Raw genomic sequence first — 21,909 nt, forward strand, 5'->3', positions numbered from 1 at the left:
TCTTGCAAAATGTTGACTGTGTCTCTGCAACTTTGAAAAAAATAAATAGTTTTTCAGTAATACTTATTCCAATATTTTGGCCTTCAAATTCAAAACCACCCTAATGAAAAAAGTTACGTAGAAATCCACTTGGAATTACATGATTCGGTTCTAAAATTTGAGTGCTAAATTGAAACAATCCACATGGAAATTCCATGTTGAGTTCGTTATTGATGGAATTTTTAAATTTTGTGCAGTACTATTATGTCTCCTTCTATACTTCTAGATATGGTTTAACTTAAAATTGCGTAGAGTCCCACGTAGAAATCTAAGCAGATATCCACGTGAATTGTTTCAATTTACGACCCATATTTTACGTGAAAATTCTCTCATATTCCTTAATCCACGCGAAGCCTGCGTCGTTTTCCAAGTGAATTTTTCTCCTGGGCAGTAGACCCTTACAATTAATTAATTTTGCATTTTAAACATATTTACCTATAATTACACAAATAAAATATATAAGCGGCATAGAACCTAATGTTACTCTTAATAACCAATGTTTTATTAGTATCCTTTTCTTTATTACATTAAATTACACCCTTACAAAAATAGTATTTCCGTTTAGATTGTAGGCTATTTGAAAAACATTATTCCTACATTTTTGGAGTCGATTATTGTCTTAAATGTCCTCAATATTAGGTAGATTTAGGTTAATCGATGCAATGATTGCCGCCCACCCACCCTAATGATTGGCCACCGAAATTAAATATAATTATGATTAAAAATGATAAATACGACAAGCTGTATTAATGCAATGTAGTGCGTTTAACAATATTCTTTGTGTACAGTCAAGCTAAAAAATTTACTGAATATTTAAGCTACTTTATAAAACTGACAAAAAGAGGCACATTGATTAATGCAACGAACTTTAGAAAAAAATCTAAGCATTAATAATTTAAGACAAAATTGAAATCATGAAAGTTATTTTAATATTATTTAGCATCTTTAGGTTTTTCCTTCCATTTTAGCGAAAAGTTATCATTTTCATTCAATTCTAATTAACAATAACTCAAAGTTGTCTTCCATGAAAGATTGTGTACGATTTTATTCTTAAGTATTTTTTCATTATATTTACGCTCGTACATTCTTTCTAAAATTTATTGCAATAATTATAATGGGCCTTTTTTCGTTAATTTTACAAATCAAGATATATACTTAGTAATTATGAGTTTGACTGTACACCTAAAACTTTAAATATTGAAAAAAGTAAAACCAGTGATTATGAACGGGTAAGGAATTAGAGCAAAACTCTATTGAGGTTCGCATTCTAAATTTGATACACATGCGAAAAATAAGGGATTACAGGCGAGTGTGAATCTTGCGTCAAGAGCTGGAGACAAACGTTGCAATAAAGTTTGAAAATTGAATTGAATTTTAAGATTAAAAATACACCAGACTAGTATTTTAACCTTAAAATTATGTCCGTATATCGATAATTGGGTGGCCAATCATTATCATCGTGAATAGATCGAAAAACTACGATGGACCATATGAAAAGCAGATTACTAATATCTTTACAAAGAATCGCTCAAAGTCATGTGAACTTTTTATAGACTATTTATACCCGATCCTTAGTTTAGGATTCCTTGGTTTAGGAATTTCTAAAACTGCTGACCCACGCAGTTGCTAAACTCATAAGGCGATAGACGGTTGTCACGCATGTCTAAAAAACACCAACAGCGTAGCGAAATGACGCAGTGCGTGGGTGCTCACTCGCGTATATTGCGCAATAGTGTGTATTTCAATTGGAAAAGGTTCAGAAGGTCCTGACTGTTTACGTTCGGACGGGCGCGATTGAGGATCGAAGTTACTTGCAGGCTACCCCCGACACTGTTCTTAATGGGCGTGTTTGGTGTATATATTTTTTTAGCAACACATACATGATTTCAGCTCTTTTTGATGTACGTAAATCGGTGCTACAGTAATATAGTAGTGCTTTCTACGTTTCGCACTGAAAAATTACACTCGTCGGTACATAATATACTATTGCTCAGTAGCAGTAGTATTATTAGTATAGTATATACATTACATTAATTAATTCAATTATATTAGAGTAAAACAGATGCAATTTAACGAGTGTGTTTTAAAAACTTTGTTCCCAGCTCTGCTCTGAATTAACAAATATGCATTTTTTTATTACGTATTTTACTTTTTTACAATTTACAATTTTTTTCAATTTTTGTAAGTATCAGAAAAGAACGTCAATATTTTTTATAAGTAGATGATATATCTAATATGATATATCCCTTCTTACGCTCCACCGACTTCCTAATGCTACATTATTGAATACATCAAAATTTAATGTATATACGGTCAGTTAAACCTCATTTCTCAGCAGTGCGTCACAGGAAAGATACTTATAAACAAAACATAGTCCTATCTTTTGATTGAACAAAAAAATCATCTTTTCATTCGTACAGGCATGTGAAATTGGACAGGAAATAATGAAATACTATTGAAATTGGATTTTCCGCCAAAGATATTAAAATTACAGCCGAGGTAAGAGAATACTTTAACAATATTACTTATCTGTGAATTTAAAAATACCCTACACAAAATACACAAGAAATTATCGTTCGGTGGAATTTACTGATAAACATTCATTCATTCGAATCAGTAGAACTTTACTGAGGCTCAGTCACTTATTTTTCAATACTTCAGTTACTGAACATCTACTTTAATTTTCAGTAACAAAATCTAACTTTTCCCTCAAGAATAAAAAAAAAAGTATTTTGCATTGTGAGAATGTATAATTTTTTATTAGTTTCATTTAAAACTGTATTTGGAATTAAAACTTTTAAAGTTGTATACATTTAAAATCGCGAAATAAATATCCATAATTTAATATTTAACATTCTTTTTGACTACTTCACACATGAAACTCTTTCTTTTACAACTATTGCAACGTCCCTTATATTTTACAACTTTTAATACCAAATTATTTTATATTTTCAGTGACAATATATCTTGTAAATGCTCCCAAATAACTCTGAAAATTAATTTCAATTAAAATTAATATTTATGTTAGCAATTAGCACCATATTTGCTATAAACGGAAATCAATGAAAGAATGTTTCTTTAACTTCAATTTCCAATTATTGAATATTTATTAAGTCAAATAATTACCTTAGAAGAAGGTAATACAATAAATTCATGTTTATCAGTATAAAGTATTCTATGGTCAGGCTCTTATTTACTTTCAATATTTAAATTTGGAATTTCCTGAATAAATATTAAAACTACATAACCAGATAGCGCTTTTTAAAACCTTATAGTAAAATAAAATAAAATTGTAAGTGACCTTACATGTAGCCAATGCAAACAAGGATAACAATGGCATTAATTTTTAATTAATGCATTCCGTCACGTTAGTCGTAACTCGTTTTATAATCAGCATTTATTATCCTGAGGGCAGGTTGCCTTAAATAACTATACGTAATTTATTAAGAAAGTAACAAAGTATAAATTACTGTCTATTCCACCCATCTAAATATGTATCATTCAATATCAAAGATTCTTGTCTCACGCATCAAAAGTTCGACGCTAAAGTACTGTGAAGCTCATTACTGATGGGATAGACGTTAACCAGCAAAGCAGCTCAAAACATTAACAAAGTGGAATGAAAAATTACTTATTAACATTTTCTATGTGCAATGTTTTTCAAAATAATTTGGCTTCTCACCTGCAAGTGAGTTTGGATAACTGAACCATACTGCAATTGGAAAATCAGGTATTTATTCATAAGGTATTCATTCACAAAGTTGTTAAAAAGTTAATGAATATTACAATTTTTTTATCAATTTTAAACAGAATGCCGAAATCACAAAATATTCAAAAAGTTGTTCTACCGATATCAATTATAAGTTGGCTTTTGGGAAGTGGAGTCATCGAATTTCCTGTAGGCCATCCACGATTTGTAATCAGTTTTTTGTACACATTATGTATCATAACGGCTTATGGTGCATCAATGTATTATACTTTAATTTACGCCAGTTTTACATACTTAAAAAACGTCAACAATACTGGAGAATTTCTTTTCAAAATTCTTTATTACGGAAACGGATTCCTGGCTGTGACTGCAGTCGTTTTAGGCTGGAATCGAAGAAAGGTATATTCTCATATTACTAAAAGCAATTTAAAAATAACGTAACATAAATAAACATTAGAAATAAATACATTGTTGCAAAGGATTTGAAAAAATGCATTCAGAGCATAGGGATGGTCGACGAATCACTGCAAAAAATTGGAATCACAAAAGACTACGACAAAACATTTTGGAAGGAAATAGGAGGCACGTTAGGATCGTTGCTTATAATTGTAGGAGTTACAATAGTCAATGCATATACTTCGATTTTAAAAAATGCTCCATTTCACGTAAAAATTGTACTGGTAGTATCAGCACATTATCCAATTTTTCTCATGTTCGTTGCAGATATAATGTTTTTATCCATAGTAAGGTATTTATTACTTCAAAATAAATATTTTGTGTAACAAGAGTATGGTTTTCTCGTTTTATTTTTTTTTTATTTCCTGGTAAGAGTGCACTTTGACGCCAGCGGGAAACGCGCGCTCATGTGCGTTCGTTTCTTCGTCTCACGGGCTCTGATGTTCTGCGCGAGACTTGTCCCTTCTAAACAGTTGACAGTTTAAACTAATTCTAATCTGAAACGTAATTTCATGAGAAAACTCGAAAACCATACTCTCCTTACATAAAATACCGCATGACGAGGCAGTGAAGTCTTTTTACACTCAACCGTAAAAAGACTAATTTGCTGTCTCAGAGCACAGTTTACTATTTTAATTAACCCACATATTTTTGCACACAAATTTTCCTATAGGTGTATGATGAGGAAATTTGCACGATTAAATGCATTACTGAAAAGCATGTCATCAACAACTCCACTATCGCCACAATATATGAAATTGCTTTACCACAGATCTGGTCTTCTAAAACCTACAATCGTTAATGGGTTTAGTAAAAAAACAAATGATGATACACATTTGATGAAAGCCGCAAAGTAAGAATTTTTATCGTTAGGATAAATCCATTTCCTAAATATCAAAGTTGTAGTGGGTCTAGCGCTTTTAATAAAACTCCTGAAAATTTTAGTGTTGGTAAAGCGAAGTTTTTACTTAAAATTGGATTTTTAATTGTGAGGCCCGGCTTTTTTTAAACACCATATCTCCCAAACAGCAAATTTCACTTTAATTATTTTTACAGGTGTCGCGTATAATTAACACAGGAATTTGTTATGCAATTCAAAATCAAATTTTTAAAGAGGGGCTCAAAAAATAAAAATTTTGACCTAATTTTTTGCTCAAAAGCGTAATTTTAATTAGGTTTAAAAATAGATTATATATATATATATATTAATTTTTAAGTAAAGCCGCGTGGCCTCACTATCCACGTGCAATGACAAGCACAGTGGAGCGAAATCAAGTAACTATAAGTTCAAAATAACGTCTAGAACGCATTTCTTAATTGATTGTAAATTTTGTTGTAAAAAACAATTTAGAACTAAATTAAGAATTTATATGTGCAAGTGATTTATAAACTTTTATTGTTTAAATTTCTATGTTAATGCAAATATAGCGAACAAATATTAATTCTTTGCTCTTTCTTTTAACTTATTTCTGTAAACAACTTTCTTACACTCAATATCTCTGGGATTTAATGCGCATGGGTGTTTTCAAGAGAAAAAGTTTTTATAAGGTATGATATTTGCTATAAACAAATTATAATATCAAATATTAAAAATTATTTATTGTTCGTTTTTAAAGTAATATTTTGGCGATAAAACGGCTTGCTTTCATGAACAAGGTCAACTACAACTACAACTTGTCGATAAAGCAAGTAATTTTATGGCCAAAATATTACTTTAAAAGTGAAAAATCGATCATATTCACTACGTGATATTATGATTTGTTTATAAAAAAAACAACATTACTTATCAACACTTTTTCGCTTGCACATAGCCCTGCGCATTAAATCCAAAAGATACTGAGCGTAAGAAAGTCGTTTGCAAAAATATAGAAAAAAGGAAAAAATCAACCTTTGTTCGAAATTTGCATTAAGATAGAATTTGTATTTCACAAAATTTTGAAGTATATGCAGTTGAGAGAAAAAATTAATTAAAATTTTCACTTTTGAGAACTTTTTCAAATTTTGTTTTGTTTTTGAATTTCCTGAAAAATACCTATAAATTATACGGGATACATGTAAAAATCATCAGAATTAAATCTACAGTTTGGGCGATATCGTGTTTTAAATTACGTTGGGTCTTAAAATTTAAATATTCTTTAATTCCATGAATGTTAAAAATGTTGGAAAACAGTTTAAACCATAAACTTTACTCACCTAATACTACATTTTTACCAAGTTACAAATAACAAATAAAAGTTTAGAAATTTAAAAAAGTTCTCGAAAAAATGCATCTAGCTATTTTGTAATATCTTGTTTCCTTTAGAAGAAAAATGGGACAATTCAATGTCTAGGAAAAAAGTCTTGTTTCCTCAAAAATGTTTTCGCCTACATAAAACTAATAGAGTGTCTTTTATATAAGCAGAAGTTTAACTAAAATATTTCAACAAATAAAAAAGTTGACGTTTTCCGGGAAATCTGCTGTTTATGTTTTAAAGAAAAATACGTGTAGGCTGATTTCTTCTAAAAAACAAAATATTTTGTCGCTGAGAGAATCTGCGACTTAAGTGTAGAACCTGCCTGATCTGAAATGGATTCGGTCTTTTAAAAGATATTTTAAATAAACATTTCAAATTAGTTGCGTTTCTATATTTTTTATTTCTTTAGATAATAAATTATAATTTAATTATTATTCATTAAGGCAGGTTCACTTGGATTTAGTGAAAATTTCCCGAAGTGTTAATGAAACTTTTGGCCTGCTAGTACTTTTATCAATGGCACTTGCATCAGTTTTCATTACCGGACTTTTATATTATTCTTACACTGTTATATATTTAACAACCAATCCAGGAATAGATACAAGGCCTGGATTAATTTCTGCATGTTGCTGGCTATTTTTTTATGTAATAAAAATATTGATTGTTAATCATATGTGCGACAGGACAAGCGCAGAGGTATTATTATACTTAACCAATATTTTAGTAATTTAACTTCAGAAATATCATTTTAATTATTATTATTATTATTATTATCATCAAAATTCGTAAAAATATTTTCAACCAAAAATTAAGAAAATATTTTATTCTTGTAATTTTCAGGCTTTGAGAACGGGCAATATTATTTGCGAATTGCATGAACCGATGACTAATAAAGAATTTCGCTCAGAGGTATTCCTTATTGTCAATAACAATTATATAGCATTGTAAACGAAGTTATGTATGAAAATTTATTAATAACTAACTGTATTGAATTGAATTCCAGATTCGAGAGTTCCTTTTACAATTAATACAAAATCCTCTGAAATTTACGGCCTACGATTTTGTGACATTAGATTACACTTTTATTCAAGGGGTAAGTAATAATTTTTCTAATCATTATATTAGAACAATGAACATATAATGAAATTAAAATCTAGCACGGTCTAAAATCCCTATTTTTTCAGGTTGTTGGATCCATCACGACATATTTAGTAATTCTTATTCAATTAGGGGGTGATATCTCGGACTCCAGTGCATTTTCAAATTCAACCAAACTAAACGACACAACTTCATGAGAAAAATAATGTTTCAAGAAAGATTTTCTGGGCAAATATGAAATGTTATTTAAGTACCCAATCAAAAACTACTTCATAATATATATTTAAACTGTTCAATTCAATTAAATATATGTAAATTCCTTTTGCATGTCTTAGAATATAATAAAACGGAAAACGAAATGTTTCTACCTTTAATTTAACGATTATTTTTCAATCACGACCATTTTTGTAAGTTTTTATAAAAGAATGAAGAGGCAGATTGTACATTAGGGTGGTTAAAAAAACTTGTTTTTCTTAAGCGTCCTTCATGTAGCATATTGTTTCTGTGAATAAAACCACACTTTCCCCATTTTTTAGATTTAAAAGAAAATTTGAGTGGTCGCGATCCTCGATATTACGGAAAATTAAATTTTCATTAGTTTCCAGTTAATTCAAATATAAATTTTTTTTAAAGAGAAATAATTATGAAAAAGGTAGCGAAAATAAAAAAAAAGAACAATAGTTATGTCATTAATTTCTCCAATATAAGATTAATGTACGTTTTAGAAAATCACTTTTTTCATTTTTCCTAAAAAGAATTATTATAAAAGGTAAGTTAATCGTCCCTTGGGTGGATTAATAGTCAATCATTATAATTAATGCTTTCACAATTATTGATTTTGATAAAAAAAAATATTTAAGATTCCAATCGTGAACAAAACTACGAATTTTTCCGACGTTTCGTCGACAGTACACGTTTCGTACTGTTTCGTTTCGTAGTTTTGTACACGATTGCAACCCGAAATATTTCTTTTTATCAATCAATAATTAGTTAATTAAATTTTAATGAGTGTAAAACCAAGCTTTTGAGGGAAAATAAATTCAAATTTTTGTGCATAACGATTCAAAATTTCTCATCTCACTTCTATAAAACGAAATTGTATGAAAAGAAATCTAAGAAATCAAGGAATGTATTTGTGACGGACATAAATTTTACATGTTGCTAAAGGTCGCGTGAGATGCCATACCATTATGATCAAACCAAAAATTTCCAAAATCTATTAAAAATATATGCAGAATAGATAAAAATATTGAAAAACATGGGACAACTGATTTTGATTTTAACTTTTACGTTTCAAAACATTCTTTCATTTTATAGTATGATGAATTAATATGTGGCATTATACCGAATATTTTATAACAAATATTATGCAAAAATGGTGATCATTGTTAACAATATATACACTAATATGGAGCGTTATACCGAATATTTTATAACGAATGTTATGTAAAAATGGTGATCAATAATAAAAATAATTTAAAATCAACGTTGATAAATTGATTTTAAACTTTTTGAGAGATTGTTTGATATTAAGTTTTTTTATTAACGAAATTGCGATGGAAAATTTTTGACACCAAAGTTTTCGAGATAATTTTTTTTATACACAGCGGTACTAGGCAATAAATGTGTGGGGCAAATTTTGAAATGATTTTTCGAATCCAAATCCCTTACTATAAAATATTGAACTCTACTCTTAAATTTTATCTTTTTTATCTCGATATAAACGATATCTGTAAATCTCGAATATTTAAAAAATGTTATTAATATTATTTACCAGTATTTGCGTATCATAAGTTTAATTCTAAAAGACATCAAATATCAATAAAAATAAATAGTGGTATAATGAGTATTGTAAAAAAATCTCACTTTTACCAAAACTTTGGGACATTTAAAATACGTGTATACCTGATTTTAAATAATATTAGAAGATTCATTTTGCACTTCCATTTTGTGCAAAAAATGATACATTTGTTGTCCTTTCGCATTTTATATCCTAGTTTTAACTGCAGAAAATTCTTTTCTCCATAAAAACTTAATTGGCGTTCAGTGTAACGCCGATATTTCACTTTTCGATAAAGTAATTAGGCGCTTAAATAAAATTGATTATATAAAAGGTACTTACGTTGAGATGAATCCCAGGAGAGATTTTCCGCCAATTATGATCCTGGGTGTCCTTGATCAATTACAGTGCCCTGACTATCAACGGCTTGTTACAGATGGAGGCGTCAATCCGTGAAATTCGCCAATTGTAGTCTGGTTCACTTTGTCGAATAATCTTCATTCTCCCTGTCGATAAAAGGTTCATTTAATTTAGTATGATAATGTGAAAATAAAAATGTATATGAGAAAAATCAAAGACACAACTCCAACAATATTAAATCCTTATTTGTAATAAATCAGATTTTCAGGGATAGGGATAATAGGGCAAAGTAGATTTTTTTAAAATCTGTTTTAGGGTGTGTATGGAGAAGGTGTGGTATCCTATTAGGAAAAAACGTGATTTTTTCAAATATTTAGAATTTGAAAATTTTTTAAATTGTTCTACGGGTGAACAAATTATTGTGATTTTTTATTTATATAATTTTCAATAGCAAATAATAATAATAAAAACTCACATTTAAGAAAAAATAATTTTGGATCAAGTTAAAATATTTGGAAATATTATTCAAAATTACGTTTTTTGGATTTGATAATGGAGACCCAATTTATTTTAAACCAACAACAAATTTATTTTTAAAAAGTTATGAGTATTGAAATTTTAAAAATTGAAAACACTGACTATCAAAATAAGATGAAATTTTTGGTTAAAGTTGTGACATTTTTTAATCTAATATAGGTTTCTATCACCCTTTAAACAGCATATTTAAGAAACAAATGATTATGTGACTTGATGATGGACTGCCTAAGTATAAAATTTAATCCGATCTGTAACACTAATTTAAACATTTTAAAAACTACCCATTTTTCATGACATTAGTTCTGTCGGAATTAATTCTGTCGGAAAATGTTAAATGTGCTCAAAAAACTCAAAATTAGCATTACTTAAAGTTGTAATGTTTTTAACATTCTTATCCATTTTTCATTATCAGTTCTGGTTTTATAAGCATCGAAAATGCTTTTTATAAAATAAGAATTTAATTTTCTAAAAGAGCTATGTGAGACGTAAAAAAAAATGTTCAGAAGGTCTGTGAAGAAGGAACTGAAGTAACAAACGAAAAAAAGTCAAATGAATAAACTTTTGCTTTTAAGAAGACCTATAGAAAGTCGCTTTTAAACATTTTTCGATAGGACTCACTGTTCTTCTCTTGAATATCGAAAATTCTATTGAAATCAAAAAATTCAAATTATCAGGCAAACAACATGAGAGAAGAAAAAAGATTAAGGATGAAATTTTTCTTTTAAAAAGGCCTGCAAAATCCCCTCAAACTATTTTTTGATATAACTCACCGTTTTTCTTTCAAACATTGAAAATGCTATTGACAAATCGACAATTTAAATTTTTAAATATATCATTTATTCGAAAATTATAAAAATATGTGTAGATATAATAAATCAAGCTTGAGTATTGTAATAAGAATTCAATGAGAATTCATATTCAAAATCTGAAAAAGTTCAACGTCTCCGTGGTAGCTAATGTATAGTCTGGCATGACTATTTTTCAATGAATAGTACAAATCCTGTCAAAAGCAATTTTATTTTATTTTTTTGTATATCAACTCTCAGAAAAAGTTTTAAAGAAGGAGGCATCCGCATTCCGTATGATATTAAAAAATAATTCCATTCTCCGGTGAAACTACGCAAGATACGAAATAATGTTGTAAAGAAAAATTCTTTATCTCAAAAAGATGTACCATTTTTGTTAAGACCATTTTTTAATAAGACGCATAATTTTTGCTTCAATAGTAAAAAATAAGATTAAAAATGAAAAACAAGATCACGCAGATTTTTAAAATTTAGTATTATGTATTATAGTTTAAAAAAATATTCCAAAACGCTGCAAGAATACTTTCAGCTCCTGCGTTTAAAATGTCTTTTTTTAAGTTGCTCATAAAATATTGATGACATTTTTGTTCTCACATAAATTATTAAAGTTTCCTATAATTATTACCTTATTTTAGTTCCGTGACATTGATTTATATGATCAGTATACACCTTAATTGAATAGGGATTCAATATTTACCAGTTTAGCAAGTATAAACGTAAGTTCACATAACTTTCTAAAATAGTGCCTATGAGTAAATAACTCCATTATATCGATTACCCCCCACCCTAAAAAACCTTCCTTATGATGACAAATATATTAAAAAACACCTCGCCTTGTTACACTTGATGCATAATATTGTTTACGTAATCCGCATGGCTACTAAAAGTGATATCTAACAAATTTGAAAAAAATTCACCAGTTAGCCTGTCGGTCAATACAACGTTTCCATACACCCACCAAAGACTGATTTCAAAGAATAACTTAACATTTCACCTTCTTAGACAAAACTGTTTTGAATTGAATATATATGCACATATAAAAAGCGTTTTTTCCCTGAGATTAGAAAATTCGTTTGGAAAGGGATTGTATTAATTGGGAATTAGAGGCGTGAGCGGTAGTAAACGCTCGTACCACCTGCTGCCGCTTCAGATGTGAGGGGATTGATTTATTGTACCCTGGGGGACGCAACCCCCTTTATTCGTTCATAGAATACCTCTTCCCATTGTAGTGTTGATAGTATGACCAGCATTTCGAATCACAATCACACATACATACTCAAGTCGTCTTTTAATAATATACTTCTAAAATATTTTATCTCATTTCTATCGAAGTTTTCAAAAAACCCTTTTAAACAATTATCTAACTATAAAAGGGTGAATATCTAAAAATTACCAACCAACATGACCTGTTCACTGGAATGTCCGCATGTCCATGAGATATTTTATGCTTGTATTTGGATGAATGATTTTTTAGTTGAAGGATTTTATTAGGCCAATTTTTTCCTATAATAGTACCTTATTGTACACATTATTTTTACTTGAATCATTATCAAAATAAATTCGATTAAATTTGAGTAAATCTCATCCAGTAACGTGTCCCCTTTCAAACTTTTAACATTCATACCCATATATCATCTAAAGGAAAGTTTAAAATAAAATATCTTAATTTACCTATATGAAGACTTTAAAAGCAGATCTAAAATTAATAAATTCAATAAACAAACTTTTTGATTTACATCCATAACCGTTACATTAAAGTTGATCAAATATTCACACAGAGGTCAATTAGATATCAAATTTTATATTCTCTACTGATTAATTCTAAGGGAAACAGAATCTATTTTTTCATCAGATAGCTACTAGGTGAAGGAATAAAGAAAATGTGTAAAAGAGCTATATCTCTTGATCCAGTATTCAATTAATTGAATGTCAATAAAAAATATTTCATTTCAAAAATTCGAAGTAAAATATTATAACTTAATGAGTATTTCCCAAACAAAACTTTCAAATAATGATTAAACCATATAAAAATAAAATATATAATATACGAGCATGAGGTTTCGAAATCAAGTCTCAATGTTGCCCCTAAAATTCTAACGCCGTAAGAACAGAACATGTTGAGAGCGGGAAAACATATTCTGAAGGGTTGTGCTAGATTTTACCATACGGGGCGGATTAGAAACAGAAATGGTAGAAAAGCAAACAATCTCCTCGAAATCCTAATAATCCACAGACATCGTTTATCATTTTTTAACAAGTCAAGTCATAGACCCCATTAGATCAGGGTCATGTCTACATTTGAATTTCGCAATTTTTTCATTTCGCATCACTTTTCCCTAAATATTCAATGAGTTACCATTGTAATTGTACAGAGTTTTCGAAGAAAATTATATATATTTAAAACCATGAGTTTTCCTTTTTCTTAGACTTCAGAATACATTCAAGAATCAAACATGTTTAGCCTAAAAACAATAAGCTGCAAAAAATTATTTCCTATCATAAATATAAACACATTATAGAACAATAAAATAGTTATATCGCAGATAATTTAATGAAGTTTAAATATTAATTTATGAACAATCATATTCTAAATAGACAATTTTTAAATAAAACAATTTTTTTTTAATTATTGATACTTAGTTACATTATACGATTCCTACCATACCAGCAGCTTTTTTTTCTTTGTGCCTTCAAGTAAATTTCCTAAATTATCAACTCGATGTCTCTATTTTTATGGACATTAGTAGTTGCAAAAAAAATTAATCGATAAATTATTTGCAGGTTGCTTAAGGACTTTTGAGTGAGATTTATGTAAAAATTTCAAAAATGTAATTGACGTAATTTAATTAAATTCAGCATATATATGTGCAAGTTTTTAGGGTTGTCCCAATTTATACCTGTGAAAATTCGACTTTAGATTTTCGGTGATCGATCCGTCTCAATTACTTCGTTTTCCGGATAAAGCAAATCCGTAATTTTTTTTTCTTTATTTTTAACTTTCAACCGTGTCCCTGGCTTTTGAAATTAACAGGGGGTTTTAAATGGAAAAAAACTTATATCATGCCCGAATAATGACCCAAAAATAAAAAACAGTTTTCTATCAATCTCAAGCTAAAGACGGTATTTTTAGGAATTTTTTATACATAATTTTTTATGTTGTACTTCTTGTTTAACGTATTTTGTACTAATTTTCATTTTTCTAAAATGTTTTCCCTAAAAATCCTACAAAGTTATTATTTTCTGGAATTAATTACGCAATTAACGAATTTTGAGAGTAATATATTTGTTAAGGATATTTGCTAACTATTGAAACAATTGTTTCCCCTTTAAAGCGTGAAAAGATATTTACATTTTCTAAAACAATTTAAATTTTTTTAAACGACTTTTTACCTGGAAATCGGAAACAGTTATTCTTTTCTTTTTTTAACGACACAATAAATGAATGTTGAGAGTACTATTTTTAAAAAATATTTAGCAAATATTAAACAATTAATAATAACAACTGAATAATTGAATTTAATTCTTTAAAAAATATAGGGTATACGCTCTGATCTAAGGAAATATTGAATAATAAGTGACATAGTGTCAGAAAGTCGAAAGAACGCTATAGGCTTCAATAAAAAGACCCAAATTTTTTATTAACGAAATTGCGATGGAAAATTTTTGACACCAAAGTTTTCGAGATAATTTTTTTTATTGCAACACAATAGGCTTCAATAAAAACATCCACATTTGCTATTAACACAATTTCGATAGAAATTTTTTTTTCCTTGCTACGCTATAGGCTTCCATCAAAACATCCACATTTCTTATTAATAACATTTCGATAGAAAACTTTTGACACCAACATTTTCAAGACAATTTGTTTTTTCCTTGCAACGCTATAGGCTTCAATAAAAACATCCACATTTGCTATTAACGAAATTTCGATAGAAAATTTTTGACACTAAGGTTTTCGAGAAAATTTTTTACATTTTCATCTTAAGGAGAAGGTATTGATGTGAAATTTTACTTTGTCGGTTTTCATCAAATCTCCATATTTTAAGACCCACTGAGGCAGAAAAAACGATTTTTACGAAGGTTTTTGTTTGCCTGTTTGCCTGTAGTCTCTAGGCACGATAAATTTCAAAAAATTAATCAGATTGGATTCTGCTTTGGCACACTTTTTTAAGGCCTAAAAAGAAAGAACCAGTTCGTAAACCATCTATTTCGGATCAAAATTCAAAAGGTGAGCGCATTTTCAAAATTTCTGAAACCACATTTTTTCAAGATTTCAAAATTCTATGAACGGTTATTCAATATTCATAGTACTCAGAAACTCAAACAATTTATCATTGACTTTTTACTATAAAAAGAAAATTATCAGGGTTAGCACATTTTCAAAATCCAAAAAAAAACTAAAATGAACATTTTAAGCCAAACAACGCATGATATGAAAAAAATTCAAAAAAGAAAAACGTTGCTTTTCGTAAGCCCCACAAGATTATCATAAATTTTCGGTCCGTTGACCTTTGATTTTAAAAGACACTCAAATTTTCAAGAAATTTGTTTTGTTTCTTTCAACGCTATAAGCTTCGATAAAACATTCACATTTGTTATTAACAAAAATTTCGATTGAAAATTTTCGAAGCCAATATTTTCAAGAAAATTTGTTTCTTTGCAACACTATAGGCTTCAATAAAAACATCAACATTTGTTATTAACAAAATTTGAATGGACATTTTTTTCCTTGCAACGCTATAGGCTTCAATAAAAACATCCACATTTGTTATTAAACAAATTTCTATGGAAAACAGTTGATACCAAAATTGTCGACAAATTTTTTTCCTTGCAACGCTGTAGGCTTCAATAAAAAAATTTGTTATTAACAAAATTTCAATGGAAAATTTTTGACACTATAATTTTCGAGACATTTTTTTATTGCAACGCTATAGGCTTCAATAAAAACATCTACATTTGCTATTAACAAAATTTCGATAGAAATTTTTTTTTCCTTGCTACGCTATAGGCTTCAATCAAAACATCCACATTTCTTATTAACAAAATTTCGATAGACAACTTTTGACACAACATTTTCGGGAATTTTTTTTCCTTGCAACGTTATAGGCTTCAATAAAAACATCCACATTTGTTATTAAAATAATTTCGATGGAAAATTGTTGACACCAAAATTTCCGAGAAAAATTTTTTTCCTTGTAGGCTTCAATAAAAACATTTGTTATTAACAAAATTTCAATGAAAAATTTTTGACACCAAAGTTTTCGAGAATTTTTTTTTGCAAAGCTATGGGCTTAAATAAAAACATCCATATTTGCTGCTAACAAAATTTCGGTAGAAATTTTTTTCAACCAAAATTTTCGAGAAATTTCTTTGGTAGCTACGCTACGCTATATGCTACCGTAAAAACAACGAAAATTGTTATTAACCGAATTTCGATAGAAAATTTTTGTTTCATTGCTACGCTATAGGCTTCAATAAAATTAACGAGAATTGTTATTAACAAAATTTCAAAAGAAAATTTTTGTTTCATTGCTACGCTATAGGCTGCAATAAAAACATCGAGAATTGTTATTAACCAAATTTCTATAGAAAATTTACTCAACCAAAATTTTCGCGAAATTTTTTTTTCATCGATACGATATAGGCCATTTTCCGGTTACAGTGAAAGGAGATTTGGGGGGGGGCAAAATTGAAATTTATTCTGTGAACATTATTGCTTGAACATACTTCAATTCACGAAAAAGTTGATAACAAGTGCTTCGTTTTTCTATTTTTTCTAAAATTGAGTTTTCCCCATTTAAAAGCTGTTGTTTATTCCAAAAGCCGAGGGAACGGGTTAAAGTTTTAAAAAAAGTAGAAAAAAATACGGATTTTCTTTTTCCAGAAAACGAACAAAGTGTGGTTGATCGATCAGCAAAAATTTAAAATTTTGGATTCACATGCACTGTAAAAAGTTTCATGTAATTTTACCAAAAAGGTCATAGGACATAAAAATACCAGCAATTACTATGGGAAATTTACCAAAATTAGGTAGAAATAACACGATAGTGTAAAATCGCACACAGGAGGTAAAAAGCAATTTTGGAAGAATGGAATTTTACATTCGCCTTGCGAAATTTCAGAACGCTGTAAAACGCCGCATGTAAAAGGATGCGCATGCGCAATGACAAGCCCGGGTATTTTGAATCCTATATGAATGCTTAAGTCAAATCGAACCGGAAGAATAATAAGATATATAAATAAAAGGAGTCATTTTTTTATTTAGCAGAAAACATTAGACGTTTTGTTTGGTTTGCTGTTCCAAAAAATACGCATCAAACTTATAAGGTTATGATCAATAGAGCGAAATAGGCGCATCCTAATTTCTGTCAACTGTGGCAAGCATGCCAAACATGCGAACAAATTTTTTTCATGTAAAACACATTGCACTTGCCTTTCTGATGCGCTCAACCCAGCACAATCCACGATTATCCAAATGCCACCAAAATTTTGCACAATCTTGCACTGAATTTACTCGCAGGTTATCGATTATAATAGAAGATCAAAACATGGACGCGCAACGACATCAAGTGTTTAACAGAGGAATGACAAGGATTATGCAATTTTACATCGCTGCTGTAAAAAGTATTACACTCCGCGTGCGAAATTACACTAATCGTTGGGAGCTTACATAAACCTTGTGAAATTACATTTTATATCAGTTACACTTTGGTGTAAAATTCCCACAACGATCACTGGTATTTTTATGTCCTGTGATTGTTGTGGGAAAATTACACGTTCATTGTCAATTACATTCATTTATGGTAAAATTCCTTTAATAATCACTGTCAATTTACAAGAAACGTGTCATTTTCCTACAACAATCACAGGAAAATGTTACAGAACGAAATGTTAGTTTCAACAATATTTTTTACAGTGTATATTTCGTACCGAATAGTAAAAGGCATGGCCTGAAGTTGATAGGTAGCCTGGTGGCTGATCACAAATAGGGCAAGACACACACAGGGCATGTCAATTTTGTCTGCATTTTTCTCCATTTCGCAACGTATTTTGCAAAATTTAGGGTCATCATCGTCAAGACGTGGCCCTTAGAAAATCTGGTATATCTCGAGAATTCTTCTATTATGTCAGAATAGTGAGTAAAAAATAATTTTGCAAACGATTCTAACCGTTCAAATGCTGTCGTATAACTACCCGCCGACTTCTATTTTTCGCAAAATTCATATTTGTCGTGAAAATAATCATTTCCTCAATAAGTTTTTTGATTTTTCAACATTTTATTGATCTGAGGATCTCGCAAAACCCTGTATATTCGACAAGTTTTCTTCCTTTTGTTCGCAAATCCTTCGGAAAAATTATATATTGAGCCAGTGATGTACCCATAAAAAAATTCAAAGTCGGATTTAACCAACACCCTTAATATAAATTTAAAAATAAAAAAATCTGGCAAATATAAAAGCACAAAAAGAGCATCAATATAATAAACAGTACAAGTTTTATTTGTAGAATATTAGTTTATAATATTATAATCATTAACATTTCAACGATCTTTTAAGTATTTTACATTTACTTACAGTTGTGTAAAATTGTAATTAAAATCAATAAATACAATCTTCTCTTAAAGAGTCAGAATTAAATAAAATTATCCTTTATTTCCATACTTTAATCTGTTTTTAAACTTCTTGGGGTTGGTACCAAATGCCTTTAATCGGTCAGCACTTAAGGATTTCAATACATCTGTATCATTTTCCTTTGTATTTTTCTCATTTTTCTTCGCCAACTCCTTTTTCATTTTCAAATACCTTTGCTTTCTTTCTAATTTCTTTAATTTAATTTCTTCTTTTTTCTTCAATTTTTCAGATTGATCAGGCGTGACTTTTTCTTTATTTGCTTCACCTTCAGTAGATGATTCCTTCTTTTTCATTGCATACTTTTTCGCCTGCTCCTTTTTCAATTTTATGTATTTTTGTTTCCTTTCTAATTTCGAAAGTCTATTCTTCTCCTTTTTGCTCAATGTTTTATCCGAATCACTTTTTTCTTTATCGAATTCATTTCCCAGGAATGTTTCCGTTTTTATTTCACTCATTGAAATATTCTGTTGATTCTTTTTCTTCTGCTTTTTCATTTCACCTTTCAAATCTTTGAAATTCGCTTCTTTTTCGATTCCATTTAAAGCATCTATGCTTGCATTTTCATTCAGACTTTCATACTGATGTTCTTCCTTCTTGCTTTTCTTCCTCTTCTGAACGTCTTTCTTTTTATCATCTGGTTTGTGAACGTTCTCACATTTTCGCTTTTGAGATTTTAAAGACAAGAGTTGAGAACTTGGGCCATTCAAACTCTCATTTTCATGTTCTTTCTTCTTCTTTATTGCAGCTTTCTCTTTGATGTCTGGTGTATTTACGTACTTAATCGTACTATCTTCCTTCGTGTATTTCTTCTTATTCTTCTTTTGAACTTCTTTCTTTTCATTACCTGAATTATGGACATCATGATTTTGTTTTTCAGATTTTAAATTCAAGAGTTCAGAACCTGCGTACTTTTCGGTATCATCTACATTTTCACAAAAATTTTGATTGCTCTTTGAAGTTGAAGGAACTTCAGAATTAATTTCGATATCATCTTGCTGATTTTCAACTGCGGCTCCTTTTTTCTTCTTTCTTTTCCTTTTTTTCGATGTTTCTGCTGAAGGACCTTCCTGACTGTCTGGCTCTTCTTCCTCGGTTCTAAAAAATACAGAAGAACTTTCGTAAGCAAAACTAATCACTAAACTCTAAATATAAATAGGATTGTATTCACCTGTACAAGCTTTGCAAAATCTTCCTTTTCAGAGCTTCATTTTGAGCTTTCTGTTGAAACCTACGGAGTTCGTTTCTCTCAACTTGCTCTGGTTTGTACTCAAGAGCTTTTTTCAAGGAGCACCATTTATTCAATTCCTTATCGTCAGCCATCAAAATCTGTAAATAGTAACTCAACAATCAATAACATTTCCAAATTAAGAAAACACTTTCATTATTATTAAACTCATAAAAAATTCAATAAAAATAAATTTACCTCTTCTATCGTTAATCCGTAATCATTAGGCAATGATTTTCTAAGTTTAAATCTGCAAGGCACATCTTCTATCATATCCTCGTAATCTAAACCATAATATCGGTCTATATATTCCTGATACGTCGAATAAATTTCAGGATCAAACTTCGGTTTGTCTTTGTGAACAAATTCAGCCTTTTTATTACGTCCTTTTTTCTTTTTCTTTGTCGAATTTGTATCTTTTGATTTTGGATCTGATGTAGGATCGTAATCAGCATCCATCTAAAAGCAAAGTTTAGATTTAAAATAGACGTGTTCATTTTGTCGGATCGCATATGGCATTTTCGATTCGATGTGCGGTCATTTACAGATCGGTTTATTCGATTTTTAAATCTTAAATGAATATGCTCCGAATTCTTGTACCTATTATTTTCACAAGTAACTGAAACACAATAAAACAACGTTTCTAGCAATAACCGATAAATTTTTCCTTCATACTTATTTCTAATTTCGTATTCTATTGTTTGAGAAGTTAAAATTTTCAATAATATACTCTGTACATCTGAATTGATAAGTGCGTAGTTATAAAGTAGTGTGAAATTAAAGGTTGCAGTAAACTTGTTACTTTTTCAGTTATAAATTTTCTACCGAAGTAAGTTAATAACAATTCCACTGCTAATAAGTATTTTTTTTAATAATGACCAGTAGAAATACTTACAAAATCAATCATAATAACTTGCACTATTTGATCAGTTAACTCTTACTCGTTGAGATTTAGAGAATATACAATCAACAAAATACATGAATTTATAAGCAAATAGTTCAATTATCAATTGAAAATGGTAAATTTTCAAACAGAAAATACATTTTTTTGATAGAGTATTTTAACTTTTAACCAATCAGTTGATTTTTTTTACCAAAACAAATTAATTTTCAACCAAAAAAGATTATTAAAACAAGGTTTCCCAAAAGAAATGAGGTTTCCAACAATTTCAACCAAATTGTTGAAATATCAAGCAAAAAATACAATTTTTTTACAAAGCAGTTTAATTTTTATCCCAAAAATATGAATATTTAACAAAAAAGTTCATTTCCAACCGAACAGTTCACATTCATATCAAAATATTTAATTCTTCAGCCAAGGAAGATTCTTGAGTCATGAAAGAAAAACAACTTCAACCCAACTGTTGAAATCATAAGACAAACATTTTTTTCTACAAAGCAGTTGATTTTTCCACCAGAAACTATAAACTTTCAATAGACAAGTTCATTTCCAACCCAATAGTTCAATTTTTTACGGTAACCGTTAAATTTTCAACTAAGAAAGACATTAAAGTTTAAACCAAAAAGGATACATTTTTAACAAAATAATTAAGTTCTCAACCAAATAATAAAATTGTTATTTTTTAACCAAAAGATATAATTTTCCAAAGCACAGAGAAGAAATTCGATTTATGAATTGAAATCTTTATTTATTAAATTATCATGTCGAATTATGTAAACATAACATTTCTTAAGTATGTTATTTTTTTTTTTATAAAATTTGATTGTTTCTAGAATTTTAACTGTTAAAAATGCATGTATTAAAAAATAAAGGGATTTAACCATTGAGTTTTAAACGGCTGAAAATCGAAGAAAATTTAAAAGAAAATTGAATTTTCAAATTTCAATTTTATTCCATTTTTAAAGTTTTAAAATTGAACTGGTAAAAAAATCAACTATAGAAAATTAAATTTACCTCAATTTTCTACATTTAATAAATATATAATTAAAAATTTGTCATAAGGACAACCGCAGGATTTCGCCGGGAGCGGGTGCTAATCTGAAAAATTGCACCCGCTTCCAGCGAAATCGCGG

At 29.0% G+C, this 21,909-nt stretch overlaps 2 protein-coding genes across 2 annotated transcripts in view; one reads left to right on the plus strand and one right to left on the minus strand.

Moving 5' to 3' along the window:
• The first annotated feature begins 3,636 nt into the window (after nt 1-3,636).
• LOC117182716 (gustatory and pheromone receptor 32a-like) lies at nt 3,637-7,733 on the plus strand. Its single transcript, XM_033375821.1, has 8 exons — nt 3,637-3,769; nt 3,850-4,147; nt 4,228-4,496; nt 4,878-5,057; nt 6,882-7,134; nt 7,279-7,347; nt 7,442-7,531; nt 7,623-7,733. Exons 2-8 carry the CDS (start codon nt 3,851-3,853, stop codon nt 7,731-7,733), a joined length of 1,269 nt encoding a protein of 422 aa, XP_033231712.1. The 5' UTR covers nt 3,637-3,769; nt 3,850.
• Nucleotides 7,734-18,506: 10,773 nt separating this feature from the next.
• The window catches only part of LOC117168325 (protein KRI1 homolog), an 11,673-nt gene continuing 8,270 nt past the window's right edge, over nt 18,507-21,909 (minus strand). The window contains exons 6-8 of the mRNA XM_033353902.1: nt 20,074-20,334; nt 19,819-19,976; nt 18,507-19,745 (exon numbers count right to left, since the gene is read on the minus strand). Coding sequence (XP_033209793.1) covers nt 18,662-19,745; nt 19,819-19,976; nt 20,074-20,334 — 1,503 coding nt within the window. The 3' untranslated portion in view covers nt 18,507-18,661. The remainder of the gene's footprint in view (nt 19,746-19,818; nt 19,977-20,073; nt 20,335-21,909) is intronic.

Source organism: Belonocnema kinseyi, chromosome 2 (assembly GCF_010883055.1).
Source record: "Belonocnema kinseyi isolate 2016_QV_RU_SX_M_011 chromosome 2, B_treatae_v1, whole genome shotgun sequence".
Taxonomy (NCBI): Eukaryota; Metazoa; Arthropoda; class Insecta; order Hymenoptera; family Cynipidae; genus Belonocnema; species Belonocnema kinseyi.